At 44.0% G+C, this 24,997-nt stretch overlaps 1 protein-coding gene across 4 annotated transcripts in view; it reads right to left on the bottom strand.

The window, feature by feature from the left end:
• Positions 1 to 22,312, bottom strand: part of LOC146185988 (solute carrier organic anion transporter family member 74D-like) — a 32,782-nt gene extending 10,470 nt beyond the window's left edge. The window contains exons 1-6 of one of the 4 annotated variants that reach the window (XM_084606931.1): positions 22,251 to 22,312; positions 12,110 to 12,880; positions 10,325 to 10,411; positions 6,910 to 7,128; positions 1,540 to 1,704; positions 1,004 to 1,202 (exon numbers count right to left, since the gene is read on the bottom strand). In XM_084606931.1, coding sequence (XP_084463057.1) covers positions 1,004 to 1,202; positions 1,540 to 1,704; positions 6,910 to 7,128; positions 10,325 to 10,411; positions 12,110 to 12,812 — 1,373 coding nt within the window. In that variant the 5' untranslated portion in view covers positions 12,813 to 12,880; positions 22,251 to 22,312. Of the gene's footprint in view, positions 1 to 1,003; positions 1,203 to 1,539; positions 1,705 to 6,909; positions 7,129 to 10,324; positions 10,412 to 12,109; positions 12,881 to 20,492; positions 20,637 to 22,250 lie in introns of those variants that run through there. The other 3 variants (XM_084606930.1, XM_084606932.1, XM_084606929.1) reach the window with 3 other exon arrangements.
• Positions 22,313 to 24,997: the final 2,685 nt, after the last annotated feature.

The raw sequence follows: 24,997 nt of genomic DNA, 5'->3' as shown, positions 1-24,997 counted from the left end.
GTCTTTTCTCTCCTCAGAACCAACGAACTGTCATTTCACGGAAGGAACACGTTGTCAAACACTGTGCCAGCCTATCAATGCTAAACCGCCGATACAAACGATGCACAACCCATGCCACTAGCATTTTGGCACATCTTATTTATTTTTAAGCGGCGTTAAACGCATGCTGCGTTTTGTTTTTTTATTGCGGCAAAGAAAGCTGTCCTGTCAAGGTCTCAAAAGAGCAAAACAAGTTGTCTTGAAATCCACTGTAAGTTATAACATGCAAATAAGGGCAAAAATGGAGGGCGCAGAAGTTTACCTTTTCTATAAACTGCAATGATGGGGTTAGGATAGAATGAGGGAAAGAAGATTACTACACAGTATGAAAGAGGCACTGAACAAGGGTTGAGGGGGAGCATCATTTCGTAATCGATGGGGAGCATCAGTTCGTTAGTGCTCTTTGATAATGATGGGCTTATTCATTTGAGAGTCAATCTCCTTTGCGGGAGGTGCGCGGTTCGACCCCCATTGTAAGGGTTCTAATAGGCTCGCCAAGCGTACAAGCTTTCCAACAACGTGGTACTCGGTGTCCTGGAGTGAGATGCTTGAAAACTTTCTCTCTGACCTCAACTTGACTAGGCTGAAATACTCTTTACCAAAGGCCTGTGTCGAAGCTTTATGGCGCCAGTCAAAACCAAACCATCGTTTTCGTCATAACCTGGCATATGCCCTGTTGGACACCCAATTTCTAACGCATGAGAAGAAGAAAGAAGGGAACGAAACAGAGACACAAGGGGCTATTTGATAGTACAGTGAGAGAAACAGTAAAAAGGTCTCAACCCTCACTATGACAGCCTTCTCATGACACCATTCGTATAATAATAAAAAAACGGCTTAGTATTGACATCTTTCAATACGTATGTCAAAAATTGAAGGAAAAAAAAAAAGAAAGTGTTCTTGATGAAGGCGATTGAAAGAAGTAAGGAACATTAACAGCGGTTACCTTCCGGTAACCGGTTACCTTCCGGTTTCGTGGTGGGTCGCGACGGGATATCGGAGGGTGCCGCAGTCGACCGCCATGAGCGCCGAAACACCCAGTACGGCCAAGAGTGTGACGAGCACATTGTGCCAAGCGATGATCCGCGGCCGTGGCTGCCATCGGTGAACAAAGACGGCACCTGCTAGGGTGCCCACCATGTTCGACACAATCACGACGGGACCTGGGTGCATACGAGGCAAGAGGTGACTGTCAACATAGTATAGCAAAACAAAAAACATCCTTACTGTTCATGAAAGTACCGATGCAGAGAGAAGCATAAAATGAATAAAAAAAGGAAACGACCTGCAGATAGCCAAAAGCATTCATGTTAAGCTTTTAAAAGCTGTGAAAGCAAGTCGCTGCGCAGAAACTTTCTAAGACGTTTAGGAAGGTAAACGTAATGCACTAGACGCTTACACAGTGTCAGGTACGGGATGCAAAAAATATTTTAGGAGACTCCCACAGTAAATTCGCACCGAAATCTTTGAGGAGATCATTGTCATTGCTGCGAACTTTACCTGTGAACAGACTGGCCCTTGAAGCAGTCTGCTGGAACTGGTGCTGCGTGTATTTGGGGAAGGTGATGTAGTAACCAGTCAGGGCTATATACACTGCGATGTTTCCCAGCGTCCTGAAGACGTAGATCGGATTTCTTGCAAGCCTTCTCAATACTCGAACCGCATCTTGAAATGAAAGAACAATTTAGATGAGTGTAATTTTCTGAGATTGCTGGCATGACCACAAAATGTGTGTTTCATTAAAGAATGGGTGATTTCGCAAAAATTCGCCGGCGCACACTGATCGCAATTGGCAAGGTCTCGCTTTTTGTTTTCTGAAGCAAAGACATAGCATTCGCGGAGCTCTTAACCTTTTTCAAGCTATAAGTATGCTAAGTCAGGCAGGTCAGGCAGAATTACTTGAATATGTGCAAACACAGTTATTTTGCACGTGCCCACCATGTATTCAACTACTAAATTAGTAAAAGAAATCTAAACGAAGGCATGATCATTTATATGTATTTCCTACTAATAAAGCATTAAACCGTCTGAAATCGATCATCCACACTCCGAACAGTTACGCCCGCCTGGGTTTCTTGCTCTAACATTCTATCACTTAGCGATAAAAATCGATAAGAGCATGTCGGTCATTATCAGTGGCATCTCGGGCATGTGGCAGTTCAATGTTCGTTCTCAGTAGCTCATTGATGGGTAATGAAGAAAGCGGCTTCGCTCTGAAGACAAAGGGCGGTCGTCATATTTACAGTACTTTTTTTGTGTCGAAGTCGTGGTTCCTTTCGCGACGTTCCAGATATGGGCGATCAGACAAAGTGTCCCTTCCCGTACATGCCCGTCATCCCGCGCTACTGAGCGAAATTCGCCGTCCTGTGTAGAAAGAAAATAATATATCGTTATGAATTAAACGCATGCCTTCAGAAAAACAAAGGGCTGTGTGCAACCCCCCCCCCCCCCCCCCCCCCTGGAGAGTGTGTAGGGAAATCATTGGCTTAGAAGTTGATGACCTGTGCAGAGAACTGCAGTGTTCGTGTCCTTCTTATTGTAAGGAGGAAAAGGGAAGGGAAGCATGGCGTTTCCATATTTCACAGAAAACAGGGAAATTAAAAAGCCCTTGATAGGAGCCTATGAAACGGTGGCAGACTTCCTTACGACAAATGCAAACAAGCAATTGGAGCACATGGCGTTCACAACATCTGTTGAGAACCTAGAGGTGTGATCATAGTCTCGCAGAGCACAAGGCTTCCATGCACAACAGCAGACAAAGCTATCCTTCACGGAAATAGCACCCATTGTAAAGTTGTTGTCACACAGGCACTACCGCACTGATTCAGGCATCGTTTAATGGCTGCACTCTGAGATATTTGAGACAAACACTCCCGAATTGTATTTATGCCAGATTCGTGGATGTTTCGGAATTTTTGAATGGGGGCCATATCAGTGGTAGCTGCAGCGGGCCATGTGTATAACCCTCTTTAACAGCATAGACAGCAACAGGCGGACAAGCTTAAACCTTTAAAGACGTCTTACACTCAGTGGCAGGTTCAACTGCTTAACGTATCGCATCGACCAGGTTCGTGAAGTAGCCTGAAGTATGGAATGAGGTTCCCGCCCGCCTAATCGTCAAGCAACTCTCAAGACATGCATCTCGTAAAGTTTATTCTTTCTCTCCCCTTCTCTTTCTCCTGTTTTTGTGCGTAGTGCGCCTGTTAAATATCACTATCTGCGCACTATCTGCCTTTTATCTGTTCGGAGAGCTTGTGGTCCCTTCACAACCAGTAAACCATACCTTATAATGTTTTCAATGTCTTAGCTGTGCATACACTCCGTTTCATAGGCTGTATGTAGCACTACGAGAGGTAAGGAAGACCTGGGTCAGGCAGGATGTCACGCACGTTGTGTTTCTTCTACCTTATGGTTGACAGGTGCCTAAGAGCACAATCACGAAGTACGCGCCATCCTATTTCGCTCTGTACCTTTCGTTTTACTGCAGACAGCTTTCATCATACAATCTCGCATTCTACTTAGCACGAGATTGTTGTCTTTAAATACCCTGTATTTTTTGTCCTAATGTTCTTTTTGTGAAGTGAGTTATTTCCTGTGTGTGCCCTCTCGCGTTGCATGTCTATTTTTTGTGTATATTTATTTTTGTATACTTTTTTGTTTATACTTGATTAAGAAACGACAAAGTATGAACGTTTCCAATCCAACAGACCAGATAGAATTGGCCGAGATATCAAAGCTAATCAATAAGCGCAAAGTGGCCGATATAAGGAAGTATAACATGAAGAAAATTTAGCATGCTGTAAAGAACGGGGGAAGCCTTAAAGCGATGAAGAAGAAATTGGGCATAGGCAAAAATCAGATGTATGCGCTAAGGGACAAGACGGGCAATGTCATCGCGAATATGGACAAGATAGTCAAAGTAGCCGAAGAGTTCTATACTGATCTCTACAGCAGCCAACGAAGTCACGACAATAATGAGATTGGCGGTAGGGAATTGCAGTCAGACGTTTCGCCAGTAACGAAGGACGAAGTTAAGAAAGCGTTAGAAACTATAAAAATGTGGAATGCAGCTGGAGGGGATCAGGTAGCTATAGATTTGTTGAAGGACGAGGGGGATATCGTGCTAAAAAAGTTGGTCATTCTGTATACGCAATGTATGGTGTCATCGACAATACCGGAACCATGGAAGAACGCAAACATTATCCTTATTCATAAGAAGGGGGACTCTAAGGACTTGAAAAATTACAGACTAAATAGCTCATTGTCTGTTACGTATACGGTATTTACCAAAGTAATCAGTAATAAAATCAGGGCAACTTTAGGCTGCAATCAAGCAAAAGATCAAGCAGGTTTTCGGAAAGGATATTCTACTATCGAGCATATCCATACCATCACCCAGGTGATAGAAAAATCCTCGCAATTTAACCAGCCCTTACACATAACATTCATTGATTACGAAAAAGCATTTGACTCTGTAGAAACCTCGGCAGTCATACGGGCATTGCGAAATCAGGGTGTAGACGAGCCGTACGTGAAAGTGCTGGAAGTTATATATAGAGAGAGGGTGCACAACAATCATAGTTCTGCATAAAGAAACGAAATTTCTATAAAGAAAAGTGTTATAGGCAAGGAGACACGACCTCTCCGGTACGATTCACAGCTTGCTTAGAAGAAGTATTCAGAGACTTGCAATGGGAGCACTTGGGGATACGAGTGCATGGAGAATACCTCAGTAATCTGAGATTTGCTGATGACATTACCTTGCTAAGTAACTCAGGAGATGAATTGCAAGGAATGATTGATGACCTAGACAGAAAAAATGAAAAGGTAGGCTTGAAAATCAATACGCAGAAGACTAAGGTAATGTTCAATAGGCTAGGGAAGGAACAGCAGTTCACGTTAGGTAGCGAATGACTGGAAGTAGTAGGCGAATATATCTATTTAGGACAGATATTAACCGCAGATTCGGACCATGAAAGAGAAATAACAAGGAGAATAAGACTGGGATGGAGCGCATTTGACAAGCACTCCCAGATTATGACTAGCAGCTTACCGGTATCGCTCAAGAGAAAAGTATACAACAGTTGCATCGTGCCTGTACTTACCTATTGGGCTGAAACGTGGAAGCTAACAAAGAGGGTTCTACTTAAGTTTAGGACAACGCAGAGGGCTATGGAAAGAGGAATGGTAGGAATAACGTTAAGAGATAGAAAACGTGCAGAGTGGGTCAGATAAATAATTCAAGTCAATGACATTCTAATGAAAATGAAGAAGGAATAGGCAATAGGCAGGAGGACATGTAGCGCGAAGAAAGGATAACCGGTGGTTATCAGGGCAACAAACTGGATTCCAAGAAAAAGAAAGCGTAGCAGGGGGCGGCAGAAAATTAGGTGGGCGGATGAGATTAAGAGGTTCGCAGGGGTCAAGTGAATGCAGCTCGCACAGGACCAGGTTAATTGGATGAATATAGGAGAGGCATTCGCACTGCAATGGGTATAGTCAGGCCTAGGATGATGATGATGATATTTGTATGCTCCTTCTCCTTGGGCCAAATCAATGGCCTACAGTATATCGAAATAAAATAAATCAATAAATAAACAGAGTGCAATTAGTTCCTAAATTATAGCGCCGTCGGAATCGCGCCGTCCGCGCCACAAACCACGGAACCACGCCAAGACGCTGCCCACCAGTAATCGCAATGTGTGTTTATTTTCTGACGGGAACGCCGAGAGCTGTGGCTCTTCCAGCGAGCTTGTCTGGGTGGCAGAACGCTGCTGCAGCCGACTGTGACAATATATTCATAAAAGGAAGCTAAGGAGGTTTTTCCGGACGGGGCATGGCGCTCAAGGCAACGCATGTTGGAATACATGCTGAAGCAGTATATATGAGGAGAATTTATTAGTTAAGGATCAGGTGCTAATAAATTGATTTCCTTTCACACCACCGCTTACTATAAAAGCACACGTTACACACTCTTAATCGCCGAGTCTGTTTTCTTCCTGTGCGCTGTTCTGCACTTTCGTATCTCTCATTTCAGTTTTTTTTTTTAATCCAATCTTCATAGACTTGACATTTTTGCAACGCATCGATCAAAAAAAGAAATTCCTTGCTGATGATTGATAAAAATCAGCTTAAAAATGTCCATGCTAAACTTCGCAGGGCTATGTCTGGACTATCGAATTCTACGTGCCATAGGTGTAAAGTGCGTATAAGGCGCGTATATCTACAGGGCAGAGTGCCCCCACTTGCGGTGTGAAGCCCCAAATTCTAAGTTGTTGTTTTTTAAACGTCATTTTCCTTCCAAAGCATCTCAGTGTTCAACGTAGAGGGTAGCATCTGGCCCAGAGTGGATAAACTAAGTCATCTTTGCTAAGTATATATACTGTGTTTAAAAAAAAAAAGCGGCAGAAATTCAGGGTGTGCATTTAAGTCTGCTTAGATGCGGTAGTGCGAAACCATTTCTCTTGTTCTGCCGATTATATTGCTGAATGCTCGTTTCTTATGCCTTTGCCGCTTGTAACAACTATTTTGAGCTATAATTCAAGTCTAATTCGAAGCTCGATGCTCATTTGCTGCTCCCTGCAGCGGGAGCCACTCGAGACTATTGTGCTATGACGTTTTTTCTCAACCTAAATTTAGATGTCCATTCTACGATGCTGACCACGTAACGTGTCTATGGTCCGTTCTGATACCATTATTTGTAATTATCAGAACCGACGTCTGTCCCTACATCCCTCATCCCCAGATAGCGAACATAGGTGGTCATATATATACCGTGACTAGTTTTGTATACCTTCTTTTTTGTTCCTGTTACTACACACAAAACACGCCTTTGCTAACTGTGGGCAGCCCTCAGGGCTTGGAGCGTACCTTTCAATTCATCTCTCAACGAGGCAGGGCCAACAGAACAGGAAACCGCCACGTCGGTTTTTGAGGCATCGTGTCTGGCTGCCTCCGACGAGTGGCGCAGCGTCCTTGGGAAGAGCGCCACGGGGATGGCACTCAACAGGAGGCCCATGCCTACCACCAGGTAGCCCATCCACCAGGCACCAATCCAACGAGGATCGCTGGGTCCGATGCCTGGCTCCACTGCAACGGGAGACACCACTGCACTTCACACCATGCGCGCGATGCCTGCGTGTTCCACCGGTGTGTTTGTGGAGGAGTTTTAGTAAATTCCAGTGTATGAAAGCTGGGGACATATTTTATGGGGAGCCATTCGGGATAGCGGCACAAAAGCCGCGAGCGGCCAATCACAGACGTTACAAGGTAGCAAGTCCCACCGTTGTCGATAGCTATCGCAACCCCCCGCGCACATCGGCTAACCACTTGCAGCGGTATGCAGCCATTGCTTAATTCTGATCGCAAATGAGCCAATGTTTCGGTCGCTTCACCAGCGCGGCTCTTGAAAGACGCAGCTTCGTTATTCAATAAGAGTGACCAATGCCAGGAGATCAGTTGAATTCGAAATGAGAAATCGATAAAGGATATCAGTATAGAGTAACTGAAGACGCACGAACAGTGAGTAAGCGTAGTGCGTATAGAAGCAGTTTCGCTGTGCACCACGAGCATAGGCAGATAGGCAGCGGGGTCGAATAATCTTGTGCATAAGTGCGCTTTGTTTCCTGCCAGGGGGTGAACATTTATTCGTGTCAACTGTGGCATTTTAAATATCGCACACTCGATCACAACGCACGTTCGTCAGCTTTCAATCCGTTCCTGCCAAAAGCAATCAGGCTGCCCTGTCTGTTTCTGGACGGTGAAGTAGGGATAAATTAACTCTGTGGTAAGAAGAACCCGCCATGTTACAATATCCTTTTACATTTAGAGGTTTCTTAACGTTCCAGAACACGGCGAAGAAGGGAATCATGCTGCCTGGTTACTTTTGGCAAAAAAACGCCACTTTTTCAGGTAGCGCTGCTGATGTTAAGATCCAAAACATTTGAACTAATGCACAAGGCTTTCGGAAAATTGCCCTGACTGTGACTTTTAGAAACAATAAAAAGAAATGGCAATTCATATTCCGTGCCCCTTAAAGCCACTAGACCAATTTTGGAAAGCCCGTTGCGCATACGTGCATTCGCTGGAAACAGCCAAGCGCCATCTTGGTTGCAGTTCGCTGCGTCGTGTTCAGGATAGCACATTTTGTGCCTTTATTGGCATTAGACCCTTTCGCAATAACTTTACGCCGCACCGTATTTTGCGATGATGTAGAGGGAAGAAATGCGCGCCACTACGGAGTTTCGAGAGGCGCAGTGCTCATCGCAGCTGGTGAGGGGCTGAGAGGATTTTATAGTCGTTGCGTGCATCACGTGGGGTGACCGCGGAGGCAACTCTGCGCTCGTTACTCCAAGCGTCGTGTTAAAGCTGTTACAAGTGATGACACAATTTCCTTTACAGTAACTTTTAGCTCATTTTGCCAGCAGAACTCCCTACACAAAACGATCGCCTGTCTGAATGCCCTCTGAGAGTTAACTTTTTTCCAGCTTAATTTGCTATGTTAGTTGTCGTTGTATCCGCCTCTCATCCTGTGTAAAAATCATTTCCTTTTTTCGTTGTTCTACGGTTGTCTCCGTTTAAAAGTTGCCGTGCGCTTGTTGTTTTCATTCGGATGTACACTGCAGCGCAAAAGTAGAGGGACCACGCGAATTGACAAATCTGCATGCCAGGTTTTTCTGGCGGTGCAGCAACCATTTTCAAGATCTGCGTAGGGTAACCCCTTAGTGTACTTGTCTGCTTGCCCGTGTACTTTTGTCAGACTTGCTTTTTTATTCAGAAAAAAGCAATTGTGTTCGATAGCGTAGTCTCTCCACTTTTTCTCAGCCTCGTACATGAAATATATCCATGAAGTGCCTTCTTCTTTACCACTATGAAAGCTGTCACTTAACTAAATAAATTTTTTACAAAGCGGTTGTTTAATGTAAAATGAGGAGAAAGACGAGGATGCTTAAAATGCGCCAAGTTGAAAGCTATTAACATCTTGACGAATACGAAAATTTTAAATGAATCGCTCCAATCGATTTTTCTTTAATGGCAATTTCATCTTTACTTCCAGGGCAGCTCCCGCACAGCTGACCCTCGCTCTTTTCTGAGTACAGGACTGAATACATTTCGCTTATGTGCAAAGTATAGTTGGCCATATTTTTTCATTGTGCGAAATACTGAGTGAAAAAGGGTATTGTATTCCAACATAAACGTCACATAGCTCAAATGGAAATATGGCGTGTGGTCAAAGACCGATGAGCAAGCAAATAACAGGAATCGCTCCATATTTATAATGTATTGCCACCCCTCTTAAAACGCTGAAGATATGGCTTGGTTAACGAAGCAGCACAAGGGTTAAACGACCATGCCTTGTTGGTCATTTGAGCGGCTGGCCTCAAATATTAACGGCGAGTAAACAGGATTTCTCAATTGAGACCCTAGTAATTTACCATTTACCAATATACGTTACGTTCATCAAAAAGGACCGGACAGCTGAATTTGGTGAAAAATTTTTTTTTTGTGTGTGCTTTTCATTCATGGCCAGATTCTAACATCTTTTCCAGGTTTTTTTTTTTCTTTTTTGCTAAAGTAAAAAATCGAGGGCTTTTACTCATGACGTCCCTTAAGGAGCTTGCCTTCCTCAATCCACCATTCGTGCAAAGAAACGTCGTGGGGCGACGCTTCTGTGTGGGAATTGAACGAAAATCTGCGTAAAGCAACGAAAAAAAAAATACAGGGGTTTAGCGTAGTTAAACATAGTCTAACGTGCAAAAGCACTAGTTTGGCGTAGTTTATCGTTGTAAATGGTAGATGACGTTGTCGCTGGTAGATAACATACCACATGTTTTTTTCCGATTTACTACGTAGTGCAGTGCTTTCTCATCGAAATATTTCGGTGAGTAATTGTTGAGAGGCAGAATGGTGTGTTCCCTAAGCGCGGGTTCACATATCCATCTCCGTTCGTTCTGCTTGTATACCAGTGCTCCATCGTTTTTTAAGCTCTTACATTATTTTTTCTAAACCTTTATCTGATGCCTATCAGCAATACCGAATATGCAAAAGCAGCGTACAAGTCACCCACCCTATTTAAACCGCCAGCGAACGCTTTAAACATGAGTTATTATTAGCGAGTTAGTTTGGCCAGTATGGCGACTATGAAGAAAATCCTCGCGCGAAACGAACATATGCAGGCAAACTAGTGCAGGCCACCCATGGTAGTACAAAATAAAAAAAAAAAAGAACTCTTGCACCCGTAGCTTTCAGAGTAAATTTGCTACGGGCTTGAAAGCAAGCCGCTTACCCCAGGGATCCTCGTAGTAGCTGAGACAGAACGAACCCAAAGTCAGCCCGACGACGGGCCCTAAGAAGCGGCATATGTAGATGCCTCCTGTTGGCAAAAAAGAGTTCAATAATCCCGTCAGCACGGTGACGCGAAAGAACTCATCACCGATGGACCATACGTGCTTTTATACGCTATTGTGAGGACTATTTAGCAGAATGGAAGCTTAACGCGGAGCTCTCATTTAATCGAGTGATCCCATCCTAAGTTCTTTGCTTTTATCAGTTTTAATCTCAAAAAAGAAGAAGCCGTTAAATTTACATCAGCGTGGTCACTGCAGTTTCATTTTGCACAAAGGAAGGCATTATTTATGTCAAAGTGAAATAAAACCACTAACATTTGAGTAAAACTGACTGATTAATTTTATTATACCAATATGTGAGTAAACCTGACTGATTACTTTGTGATTTCCGGCTCCAGGAAGTAAATTTATCTTGCGAAGTTGAAGGCCGCCTGAATCGAAGGTGAGTGTAATTTTACAATTTAAGCATCTGCATCCTCCTTGGAGATAAGGAACGCTAAAATAAATAGTTTGAAATCTCTTCAAATTAGTTCGGCTGTATTGTTTATTGTAATTTTATTAGGTTAAACTCTCTAAATGGACTGAGGCTTTGAGGGACGTCATAGTGAACGTCTCCTGATATAAATTTGGCTGCCTAGGGCTTTTTTTTTTCTTTTTTTTTTTATCATGAACGGACATAGCACAGTAGACAGGCGCCTTAAGTTTCCAGCTATATATGTCGAAACGTTGTCACCGCTGCCAGGATCGCACTCAGATCTTCCGCCTCAAACGTTAAGCGTCCTAACCCCTGCGCCATTGCGGCAGTGCTCTTCAAATTGGTTTTGCCAAGTCATATATTTATAAAACGTATGTCATAGAAGTAAACCATAGATGCATGCAGTCTATGTTTTAGAGGACGCAGATCATGAGCGACGTCTCTTTATCGGTATGTAACGCATGATCTCAACATAACGAACTTCCAAATGCATGTTTTTACGCGGGTTTAATACCTCGCAGCCCGATGCTGGTTTAAAAATTTTATAAACTGAGCTCGTCTTCTATGTTGAAGGTCTTCAATCCTTCAGTATATATCTCTTTCCCTAGAAAAGAAAAATGCTGAATAATTATTCAGTTAAATAATTGATGTTACGTTACATTTTGTCACGTAAATAGTGGTCACCACTTCGTGCAATAGACGTATGCAGTTTGCAGTTGCCCTGACTTACCTCTCACGTCTTTTCTAAGAAAGATTGGTAGTCATTACTGGAAAAGACAATGTATATGTATATGTACAATTTTAGCCAAAATCATAGGGTGCACGCGTCGGCGTTTGAATTTTCTCAAGCGTTCTGCAGAGTAGATTTTTCAAAGTAGAATTTTCAGAGCACCCACAGCCTTGACTAGACAAGAGAGCTGAAAGATCTAAATACAACCGTCCAACTGGCGGCATGCAAGTGGACTGAGGAAGCTGCCGGGGCTCGAGAGCTCCCGTCGGCTTATCCCATCAACCACTCCGCTTAAATTTTGCGAAGAGATAAAGTATGTAACAATAACAACCAAACATTACTGGGAAAACTTCTAAGGTGAAATACAGATGAATGCTACATGAAATTCTTGGTAGCTCTGTTACGACTCTCACCCACAACATCACGGTTGCGATAAGGATTGAAAACAAACCATAAATCCCTTCTAGCCGGCCGGGAAAGGAAATCCTTGTTTTCAACAACACCCCGGTACAAGCTCACCGAAATAGAGAGCCGAGTTCTTTTTCTTGACGTTGTCGTCCATGTAGGTAGTGCCCACAACGTAGCACGCAACTCCGCCCAGGCCATTCAGGAAGTTTCCCGCAAATAGGAGCGCCACGGCTCCCACAGTGGACCAATCTGACTGGCGGCTTCCGCAATGGGCAGAACGGCTGAACACGCTGTTGTTGCTGCTGTCTTCGCTGCAGAACTGAAGTGGCGGGGCTGTCGAGTTCTCCGGAACGCTGGACTGCTCCAGGAGATGCGCCCCTGCGCCGAAGATGGCGTATGGCAGGTAGCTGGCCAGTGCACCTACGAGCGATAGCAGCATGCCACCCGATATCCAGTTCGGCATGCTTGTCCGACGCAGGAACAAGAGGAAGACAACGCTGGCCAAAAGAGGGCTCAGGTCATCGGCTATGAGGATGATGCTCGAAACGCGACTAGATATGGAGAAGCGTTTCTCGACGCTGGACAGTGTCCCGACCATGTAGGAACGGTAGGCACCCTGGCTAACGCCAAGCAGTCCAAAAACGATTGCATAGAAGCGTGACGTAGCGAACCGCTGCAGCCAGTCAGGTCGGAATGGTCCACATCCGCAGCGATAGCGACGGTCGTCATCGCCAGCATCGCCCGAAGTCTTCCCCTTGGACTGCGAATGGATGCCTGAATCGCCTTGACATTCAGCAGTTTCCATTACCTCCATACCTTTAGCGCATTCAAGGCATGCGCAGTGATCCGGGCTCTGCGATGCGCCTCCAGCCGGCGCGACACCTGCGACACAGAAAATACAATGCAACCGTCACTTCTTGGGCGCAGTTTCGATGTCAACGACCTAAGTTATTCGCACTAGGGGAGGAGTAAAGCACGTTGTGTGATGATGCCTTCTGTCAGTATCTGCGCTTATAGTCTTCTCTTTTCGGTGTGTACACTACTACAGCTGCATGACGTGAGGTGATAATCGTTTCGTGTTAGGGAGAGTCTTGTATTATTCTTTCTGGTGATATTTCTAGACTGCAGACATTATTCGAATCGTGCGCGTGCAATGTTTCGAGACCGTTTTTTTACCGTCCACAAGGCCCTTTGTCATTCAAAAGCATCTGCCATCCGAGTAGCGCATCCTAATAATTTGCGATGAGTTTGGCTTCATCGCCGAAAAAAATATGAACTGCTTAAAGCACTTGTTTATTCTGTCACTCTCACATATGGGTCACGTATGGCCTTCATCAAAGTGCAGCAGCGCGTATACTAATCTTCGCGCATATCAAGTGTTTCTCTATTGACGCAAAAGATCTGTATTACAACATTCCACAGCATTTGGCCATCCTCGCTGTCGAAGAAGCAATAGATGTCTACGGTGCAGTGAAGTTTCAGAATGAAAGTGGAATGAGCACTGACCGGTTTTTAGGTCTGTTGAAGCTCTACCTCCGATCCTTGTATGTTGAGTTTGAAGGAAGTGTTTTGGAGCAAAAAGATGGAATTAGCATAGGTTCTTCAATTGCTCCTATATTGAGTCACCTATTTTTTGCTAAGGGTGATAGGACACTTTTTAATCATATGAATAAAGCTAGAGTTGCAAAGGCATTTCGATATGTCGATGATTTTTGGTTTGCCTGCCGTATGAAGATTACACAGAGAGCAAGATTGAGAGCATTGTGGCACTATTTCCTAAAGCACATCCGGCGCTTGAGTTCACCTTTGAGGAACCAAGTACTGGAACCAGATCCAGTACTTGGATATCAGACTTGTGCTGCACGAAGACCACACATGTTGGTTTTATAGAACACGAGGGGCAAAAGGCCTTCTTCCATACGACTCCAGTCATACTAAGTTGATTAGGCGGGGGCTGGCTGTGTCTTGTTTACGGCAGGCGCTGACCAAATCCTGCCCGCACTTGATGAACGACAGTGTCAACATACGGATTGTGAGGTTGAAACGAAGCGGATATCCGAGGAGCATGCTGATATCTGCGGCTGAAAGCTGTTTGAAGAAAATGCGACCTCGAGCAAGAGAACGTAAAGAGACTTAAAAGAGAAGACAGGTTGTTGTCCTGCCATACGTACATGGCATATCACACAGTCTTAAGAAGATAGCCAGCCGATTCGAAATTAGGGTCGTGCTGTCCGCACCAAACAAGTTAAAAAGTATGTGCAGGAAGGTGAATAAAGCGAGAGAGACTAAGGGAGGATGCGGAATACTGCACAGGGAACGGTTTGTCAAATGCCGCACGGATGTCGTGTACAAGATCCCCCTCACATGTGGGAAGGCCTACGTTGGGCAAACAGGCCGATGCATCAATGAAAAGCTAAGGGAACACAGAAATTCGTGTGCCGCATTGTCTGCTCCAGGAAATCTGGTGACCCATTGCTCCCGGTGTAAAACGGATGACAATCAACAGGACTTGAGGAGCACGGATTGTGTACAAAGGTTCACCGAAACCAAGGTGTTGGCAAGCGCAAAAGACAGTTTTAAAAGAGAAATTATTGAAGCCTTCAAGGTGATTTCCGGGAAGACGGGGAATGCGTGAGTGTTCCGTCGGTGGCGGTCAACAGCAAGGAGGTGATACTTATCCGTTTGGACAGTGTGACAAGACGTTTGGAGAATGTGACAAAAATTTAGACCTATTTGTCATTATTTTCATTTTATTTTCGTTTATTTTTTCTGAATCTTTTGTTTACTTCTTCTTCATATTGCAACCCCACGTTTTGTGTGAAGCATTCTTCTTCTTCTTCGTACCACAAAAACTGGCACATCATCTGTGTAAACGTCCTCGTTTAATTCTCTTGTGTGTGTGTTGTTTTTTGTGTATAGCCATGCAGCGTCGGAGGCCGTCGGAGTCGTTTAGCCAACTAGCCCGCTCGCAAGTACTACTGACGTCAGTAGGCTTATGCAAGAGCTACGTTAAAAATAATAATAATTCGTAATACCTTTTAGTTTCATTTTCCCGGATAACATAAGAACATTTCATATTGCCGTTTGCCAGCATTGTTTTCTCTGTTAAGGCGAAAGACGTAACCTCTGTTGTGGCCGCAAAATATGTCGGCTGCCAGAAGTTGGTCCCGTAGCGGGCGACCAGAAATTGTAACAAGAAAATACCCTTCTTTTTAAGAAACCCTTGTCCCAACACGAAGTGCACATGGCTATGTACATATAGGGACATCATGATCAGCCAGTGTTAGCCTGGCTTCATGACATTAAAACGTCCGCAACGACAACAAAGAATCTGCCCTTAACAGCCAGCCGGGAGGTTCTGCAGCTGCTTTTTGTACGACGGGAAACCAATGCATACTCTCTCTAAATCCGAGCAGGCCTTGCATACCTGTTCGCCTGCTATTCTGAGCGCTATATATATATACAGTGGATTCCTGAAAGCTTAATTCCACCAAAAATGGTACCCAGTTCTCGTTATCTGTGCTTAAATATCGAATCCCTTAATAAAACGTAATACGTTTGGAATACACAGCGGGATATTTGCAATTTATATTTGTTAAGTAGCTTCGTGAATATTCTAAATATGTTTTTAAAACATGCTAACAAGACCATATTTGAACGCACAATCCGAGCATATTTCAAACAGGTGAAAAATACATGTGCATTTTAGCATTTTGGCAATGAATTAAAAATGCATTTATGTCTAATTCGTCTGAAGTACATTTCAAGTCTTGCTTGATATTAAAAATACACATTTAAAATTTTCCAAATACTTGAGACCTGAACACGCTTCGAGCATATTTCGAATGCAAGAAAAATACACATTTGTTTTAGCTTGTTGGCAATGTACTGAAAGCGTACTTTTTTAGGTACAAAGTTAATTCGTCGGCAGTACATTTCATGTCTTGCCCGATATTCGAAATATGTTTTTAAAGTGTGTTGAAAATGCTAGACCGGGAATTATGCATCGAGCATATTTCGAATACGTAAAAAATACAAATGAGTTTTTTAACACGTTAGCAACGTATTCAAAATGCACTTTTTTAAATACTTGTTTTGTTCCTGCGCGGAACAAAAGCAAAAAAAATTAAGAATGAAAATCAAAAAGTAACCGGATAGCCAAATTGCTGAAGCGAGAAAAGAGAGCTAAACAGGGAAAAAAAAATTTTTTTGGAGGGGGGAGGGGGGGAGGGAGGGTGGCACTGATCCCTGGTCAATTCACAACTGTGGGTATGCCCCACATGTACAGGCGCGAGACGACCTACGCCATTCAGGAAGTGGCAAGGTGATAACTAAGAACTTCAAGAAAGGTTCACCCACGGTATGGTTTTATAACCACGGGGCAGGAAACATTTAGTTGACATTTCGCCCGACGTCACGATCACATCTTGTTCCCCGCCTAATGGTTCCTTTCAACTCGAATAGATGGTCAATTCGGATGGGATCTAGTGAAGTCGCCTTACTAAAACGGCCGTATTGCAGGTTGTTGCGGAATCGCTCATTAGCGCAGCGTGTAACTTATTTTTTTAAGTACGGAGAGGCCGACGAAGAATTGAAACTGCTGTTTACACCAAGTAATTTTCCGCTGCTTCGACTGGAACTGCAAGAATGGGCGAAACCCCGGCGAGAACGCGGCCCTATAGTCCTTATGAGCGCGTTGGTGAGATACGTTCCGTGCAAGTTTTTTTTTTTTTTTTTTTCTTCGTCCACCCTTTTACTGACATGATGGTTGGTTACAGCGCCACTTCGAAATAAACGGTCCACTTCAACGTACACGCTCCCGCATTTCAGCCTACACTTGCTTCAAATATTTATTGAGCCGTCTAATGCATCGACTCTGTGTATTATGAGGCCTGCCACATAGAGAACAGAATCAACTTTAGCCATTTGTGGTACTGTAATGTACACGGAAATCTCAAGGGCGTTTCCGCATTTGACCTGAATCAATACTGCCTTCGCAGCTGTGGTGGAGCCCGCGCTCTCTTGTTGGATAGGATAATGCCTCCGACGCTTTATGTGCGAAGACCGGGACCGAGAGAAAATCAAAGATAAACTTGATACGCTTTAACGAGACCAGTGCACTACATCAGCTACGCGCTTGATATTGGCTTACGGAAATGCCCCTAGCGTTCCTCCCGGCAAGCTATTCTTTTACGCCGACACTAACGATGCTGAGCGATCAACAATATCAACGAAAGGCCTGAATGCACTCCGAAATATAAAAATCCGCAGTGGTATATTGGATGCTATAGATGTGAGTTTTCAAGATTAGCAGTTGGCCAGATAAAGTAACTATGTTGCCCTCAAGGATGTTGTATGACGGAATTCTCCACCGAGCATTCGGAAGTCGTACAATTACGCAGCTGTGTAAACGTTGCCGGCATATTTTCTAACTTTCATCTTCCCTGATTTCTGGTACTAGAGCGCTTAGCTGGCAGTGTATAAACTACTGAAGCCCGTGAGATGAGATGAGCCGATCGTTATAGACTCCTGCGCTACCGTTCCATCTCGTATCTAATGTTCCCATACTGTGGCTGCCGAAGAATTAGAACTCATCCACACAGAAATTCATGGTCCGGATTGTCATTAGTAGGTAGAACTATTTCGTTGCCTAAACTTAACCATTTAAATCTTCTGAACACTGGAATATCTCAATTATTTAGGGTGCCCGGCTACTGCATCAAAGAAAGTGGGAGTAATCCCGCCTGTGCAGCAGCCTTTCGTTGAAGGCGAAATGCAAAACACACTCATATGTTTTGCGATGTCAGCGCATAGCAAAGAATCTCAGGAGGAAGGAAGGAAAATGAGAAGGAGGAAAGGCAGGGAGGTTAATCGGTAAAAGAAACCGGTTTGCTGCCCTGCACTGGGCGTTAACATAACCCGCCGCTCCCCACTGGGACGTCCTTCGAAACATAAGTGGTGCTTCAAAACGTACTTTATACTTTTTAATTTACTTTTATTATTGCAGTGGAGCTTAATTGCCTATTTTGTTTGTAACAAATAGGTTAGGATTGCAACTAGTTGAACAGCAGTACGTATTTCAGAAGGGGAAATCGACCGAAACGGCCCTGCTGCATATTAAAGATAAAATCATCCGTAACATCGAAGCCAAGGTATTTACAGTTGGAATCTATCTAGACTTTCGTAAGGCGTTTGATTCTATACAACACCATATTTGTTCAGTAAGCTTGAGGCATATGGTTTTAGAGGCACAGCACAAAGTCTTATACGGAGTTATTTACACTCGAGGTCTCAGTTTATTTCCATACATGGCATTACGTCAGGAAAAGAAAACATTTAATACGGCGTTCCTCAGGGCTCTATACTCGGCCCGTTGTTATTCATACTGTATATAAATGAAATCATTAACATTTCAACTGCAGGTGAGGTGTTGCTGTACGCTGGCGACACAAGTGTCTTTTTTTCTGGGCAGAGCCTTGAGGAACTTGAGACCACGTCGAACGCATGGCTGAATGACCTTGGTTTATGGGTACATACAAACAAGCTTCAAATAAATACTAGCAAAACAAAATATATGACATTTTTTGCCAAAAACAAGTCCATTCTCAACAATGTGGCCGTGTACTATAATGATGCTTTGCTTGCGCGTGTAGATTGTCATACATTATTAGGTGTTACTTTCCAGTCAAACCTAACATGGTCCCACCATGTGGAAAATGTAAGAATGAAAGTAGCGAGATGTATTGGAATGTTAAACCGCCTTAGAAATCTTATCCCTGTCAGGCTCAAAAAGCAACTCTAGTTCTCACTAATACACTCTCTCTTTAATTACTGTTGTTTAGTATGGGGTACCGGAATTAAGACTGATAATTACAGACTATTTGCACTGCAGCCGAGGGCCATTAGAGCATTATATAAGGAAAGTTTAGACACCGTAAAGTTCATGGCAACACATAATATTCTACATTTCCATGATATATACAAGCAGAAATTATCTGTATAAGTATTTTCTGAAGTGTCGAGCAATTATAATAGATTTTCTAGTCATTATCTAAATAGGGATAATAGTCACAATCTGCGGAGGACTTTCATTGTTGTAGATAAATCTCGGACTAATTATGCTAAACAGACAATTGATCATCAAATCATGAAACTATGTAGTAAATACCCAGACATACTGATATCGCAAGAACAAGTAGAAGTCCGCCAACTTTCAAACGGAGAATAAAACCTCTTTTCACTTCAATAGAAAACCAAATACATGACTAAAGTAGATGTGAAATCGCAATGCATTGTGCTATTCCTTTACATTGTTCCAGAGTTTCATAACTGTTGTTACGTTTCCTTATGCTTTGTTATTGGCACGTGTCTGAATGCGTGTTTTGTACCGAGGTGATAGTTTTTGAACTCGGTGTTTTTGTTTCTTGTCTTTTTTTTTTACTCATGTGTGGTTATATACGGTGAAGACTGTTGTATGTAGTTGCATGTGCATTGCCCGTACTTTGTACCCGCTGCTGTTGCGCCCAGTGGGGCTAGGACCTCGTCAGTAGACTAATTACCTCCTTTTGTCCTGCCCCACGGGCAGTACCATGTATTGCCCACACAATCACTGAATAAAATAAAATAAATAAAACTGGCCTTGCTGAGAGATGTGGATTTGTGTATTCAAGAGATTAGATTAGCACAACCCACATGTAATCACGCGGCCTACTGCCATATAGCAGTAACTCAGGCCTTGGCAGCTGTTCTGATGACCCCTGCACGCATCTACATCTGCGATTCATTAGTATATCTCTCAGCAGCATGCATAAAATAAACGCTGGCCTCACGATTACGTAGCAGACATGGACGCAAAGTTACAATGTCTTATCTGCTCTTGAGATTGCCCGGTACCACAGCTCCAGCCGAGCAGACTCCGACTTCACATTAAAAGTTGCACTTGAAGCGGACAACTCCAGTGGTCTGATCTGCAGTTGTGTACGAAGCGCCATGATCGTGCCGAGCTGGAATCTGCATCCGGTTGAATTTTACAGGTGTGTCACAGCAACAGTTAACATATCACAGCCACCACGTACACAGGCCGCGCCGGCATTCTATAAAGTCGGCCTGCGCCACCGCGTGAGCTTGCACAATGATCACTGTGGTTCGTTTCAAATTGCGGTACAAAAAGCTAGTTTTAGGAAATTTTGTTAGTGCACAGAGCCTATCACAACGAGGATGCTGTGAACATAACGTTCACAGCTTTTGATGTACTCTGGAGGGGCAAAACGCTTACAAGCATAGCCTAAAACGGCACCAAAAGCCGGGCATGCTGCTTCACCTCGCGTTGTACTCCACAGCGCCCCTGCGCTATATAGCGTTCGGAGCATGCACCAATGCGCGAACACAATATCTGCGCGCTCTCCGCTGCGGCGGGCAGCCAGTGTCAACTCCTATATATATTCTTACACTGTAGATCTACACGAAAAAGTTAGGACACTTAGTTCCGCCTTACAGGTATGACGCGACATCGACCTGTCGCCCCGGGATGCTTCCGCGTTGAAACATCGACCTTGACGGGCACTGCACTGCGAAAGCTGCGTTCAAACTTGGCTCCGTATACTTCGGCCAAGTCGTATCAGGTCTTGATGGAGCTGCAGCAGCCGTCGCGTGCCGGTGCCACAGATGTTTTGCCGACAACTCTCATGAGTTCTTCGATCGAACAAGGTATATGTATTGCAGCATAATAAAACGGATGTGTAACTAACACACGCATATCACTCTATGCCACGATTATATCAGAGGCCTCCAAAAATCGTTTTATGCTTCCCCCGGTCGATTATTCTATAGCATAATCCAAGAAAGGCACGCACAAGCTCTCGCCTTCTTCATTTTCATATCTTGCTTCCATCCTCTGAAATTCAGGAGAAAAGTCGAGTACCTTCTTTAATCTAACGGCGTAGCACGCTCGTGTAACTTGTCGTTTACGCACTTCCAATCGGGCCGGCGTAAACCCCGCCACTGCGGAAGAGCATGCAGTAAATGGCTTTTGCCGCACAAGTAACAAACCTACCCTGGTGATTAGCCAGGCACACCATTTCAAACACCCGTAGACCACAACCCTGCACGGACATGCAAAGCCTATGTGGGGAAGAAAACGCAAGGTCTACTCCAGTCTCCAGAGAACACTGATACACTGATATGGGCTTGATGGTGCATGCTCATAACACAAATATTATAGCGCTTTTGAACAAAGATATACACGGAACTAAACGATGCAAGACAGGAGCAAGACAGGCGATAGAAGGATAGCGCTTGTCTTGCGCATTTTCTTATCGTGCGTGTCTTTGTATAAACGGGCTATGATTTTCCTGTCTACTTCAGGCCACGAGAATACCGTTTCTTTTTATGTATTGTGTCTTTTTCTTTCTTTCGAAAGCCTTGTAAAAGTTTTATGGTCTTTGTCGATATGTCCACACTGTTGATATTTCTTGCGATATGCCTTCTGCAACACCTCGAGTCCCGGCCGCGGCGGCCGCTTTTCGGTGGAGGCGGAACGCAAGGCGCCCGTGTGCTGTGAGATGTCAATGGTGGTCGAAATTTGCGCAGCACTCTACTACACGTCTCTTACAGCTTAGGTCGCTTTGGGATTAAAACCCAAATAACCAAACCAACCAAAGCAAATACCTCGTACACTGTCTTAAGCAGTTGTTCCAGGTACAGGAGCTCCTTCAACATTTACTGGACTATCTGCTTGCGCCATTCGGACAATACCAAATGGAAACACGAAGCTGCAAGACCTGTTCGACCGACACAGAAACGCATTCTATTTCCCCTTTCCATCTATAGTCACCGCCCTAGCCTCAGTTCCGCCCGTGCGCATGCCTGAAATTCTGAAAAACTCCAGAAAAACTCCAGAAAACCCCCAATCCTCCGACGAAACACTCAAAATTCACCCATGCGCCCGGGTTCCGAATTCTCCTATGTGACCACAAATGATAGATTATCGGAAGTGTCATTGCCCCTACTCAGGAAGGCCTGATCTACATATTCTGTGTGAAAAGGAAATGCTACAGGTGCGTGCTGAAATATTCGGACACGACGTACTACACTAGCAAAGCCAGATGAGGGGCTATCAGTTAAACCGGAAATTTTAGTTCAACACCTACTCTAGTAATGTGCGACTGTCGGCTGCTGTCATCAATTACTTGGCTCTCCGACTAAATAATTATGGGTCCGGATTCTAACGTACTGAGTATTTCTGGCACAGTACCTGAAGCGCTTCGCTTGCTCTTCCGCGCTGTCTGCCTCGTTACTCTGTGTAAAGCATGAGTGCAAAGCACATACAAAAAAAAAAAAAAAAAAAACGAGTGCGCGACGAAATTTCATCTGGCGAATGCGATATGCGCAGCTGCGGTAGACGATGTATAACAATTGTTTCTTTTTTGCGAAATATAGATGAGCCCTGATGATTCCAAGCCACATGAGGCATGCACGCTGCTGAGGCGGCAGTCTAACGAAGAGCTTGAAACACACTTGCTCTGATGTGACGTCACACATTTGCGATTTCAGCAGAAAGGAGATGTTGGCGACCACGTGTCGCATCCCAGCGGTGTTGCTGTGTCGAGCAACTGCTTGGGAAATAATGCAGCTGGCACACCTCAGAGCACTCGGTGTTTCTAGGATGCCTTTCAATAGCCCATACGATCACTGTACGTGTTAATTGCTCGGCAGGTGGCAGCGGTAAAGCTTTTGCGTATCAAAAAGGGCTTAGATTTGTTCATCCACTGCAGGTCCTTATCAGCATTTTTACTCTAGTGTGACGAAGGGAGTCTACTTATCAAGTTCCCATGTTGCTACTCTCCCATAAAGTCCTCAGTTCTCCTCGGCATTTAATTCTATCTTCTTGAAAACTGTAGTTCCAGGGATGTCGCATCAAGAGCTTTGCTCAGGCACTTTAATTGCGCTCTAGTCGGCACCCAAAAACACGCGGAGGTTATCAGCAGAAATACAGTCCACCTCATTGTCAGGTTGGGAGTGAAGGTGAAGTGGCTGGACCTGCACGGAGGGACGAGAAGGAACTATAAGGCACTATAAGGACATATGTACGTTATGAGTATCCGCAGTAATGTGACACATGCGTGAACGGCATACTATCGTTTTTACGTCTACAACATTCCCTTTAGTAAATTATGATTAACTAGACTAAAAGGAAGGAATTCGGCTTTCACCCAAGTGTTTTTTATTTCGAGCAATTACTGTAAGTTCACGCATTAACAGAATCGAGGGCAAAGCGAATAAGGGAATGGGTGAGTCACTTTCCTGACAACGAGGAGATTGAACAAAAGCGCTTGCTTCACTTTCCTCTGCCACTCCGTGTAGATTTTTGCTTGGTCTTTTGTTTTCTCGGTGTATTTCACTACCACATAAACCGAGATAGAAAGTACAAGAATTAGCTAAGGATATTGTTTCACGCTCAGCAATATTTTTGAGAGAGATAAGTTTTTGGCTTCTTTCATGAATATATGCATTCCTTCAGCAGCCGCGATGTTGAAGATGATCCGATTGTCTCACTGCCAAGGCTCTAACGTGAGCTCATTCTCGTAAAGACGAAACAAGCAGAAAAGACAGTTTTCTTAACGGCACCACACAGCGAGCTCTGAACACTTGAAGAGTCACTTTCAAGTGATTCGATTCAAAGGACGGAGCGGAAATGCTACCCGTCTCATCTGGAATCTCTGCGAAAGGAACGACTGATCACGACTGTAAGCAGCACATTCATGTGGCCAGCCATGCATTATCAATTCTTCTCCTAGTGATGCTCAAAAATTAACCTGGTGATGCATTGAACGTAGAATGGGATTGAGGTTACCCTTCGGTCTCTGGTAGACATTTTTCGCACCACCCTTAACGGTGATGTCAACCTGTCAGTGCTGTAAGGGGTGTCAACATATAGCCAACCAAACCAAGGGCTATCGATGGCCCCCAGCTGTCGTGCTTCGCTCGCTTTGCTGCGTTGCGGTAATTAACCATGCCTTAATCTGCGCGAAATTAGACTGTTTATAGCGTGCCGGGAAGAGGAATTAAACATTACGAAAGGCAGTGGCTGGTTCTAAAACGCCGTCTGCTGCGACTTCGACTTTCCACGACGGCTCATTGATCAAGACGCTCGGCGGTACCCGGGTTTGGAAACCAAATAGAAAAGGCGCCCGTATGCTGCGCGACGTCAGTGCATGTTAAACACCCCCAAACAGTCTAAAATAACCCGGAGCCCTCCATCTTGGTAACTATCTTCCTCTCTTCTTTCTCTTCCACTTTCCTCTCTTTCTTTAAGGTGAGGTTCACGTGTCCGCCCAATAATTGTGACAGATGCTACGCCTTTCCTGTCTTCGAAATAAACAAACAAACAAAACCTGTTGTTGCTTCGACACGAAACAGTTCAGGCCTAGCAACGCCAACGCCAAGGGAAGGGGTGGGGTACTTCGGAAGGAACGCGTCACTACCATCGGTGCTACATATTATTTCTTGAAGATAACAGACAAGCTTTCTATTGTCATTTCTATATATATATATATATATATATATATATATATATATATATATATATATATATATATATATATATATATATATATATATATATATATATATATATATATATATATATATATATATATATATATATATATATATATATATATATATACATATATATATATATATATATATATATATATATATATATATATATATATATATATATATATATTGCCACCTAGCGTTGTCAGGTGGCGCATGACTGAGGTGTGAAAGGAGGACGAAGTTGAAGAGGACGACAAAGTGTCGTGTCGCTTGCACGTTTGCGTCTGTGCTGCTGTGTTGTTGTGTCTGGGCTACCCCCTGCTATCATTGGTATCCTTAGTCACCGTGTACGTGACATTCTGGTGGAGCTGCTGGGAAAAACGATCGCCTATGCAAGAATCTCCATCTACAAGACGTCGCGCCAGCCCTGTACCATTG

This window comes from Amblyomma maculatum, chromosome 6 (assembly GCF_055883805.1).
Source record: "Amblyomma maculatum isolate TAMU_Amacu chromosome 6, ASM5588380v1, whole genome shotgun sequence".
Classification (NCBI taxonomy): Eukaryota; Metazoa; Arthropoda; class Arachnida; order Ixodida; family Ixodidae; genus Amblyomma; species Amblyomma maculatum.
The sequence above is the reverse complement of the archived record's forward strand: the minus strand, read 5'-3'. Positions and strand labels throughout refer to the sequence as shown.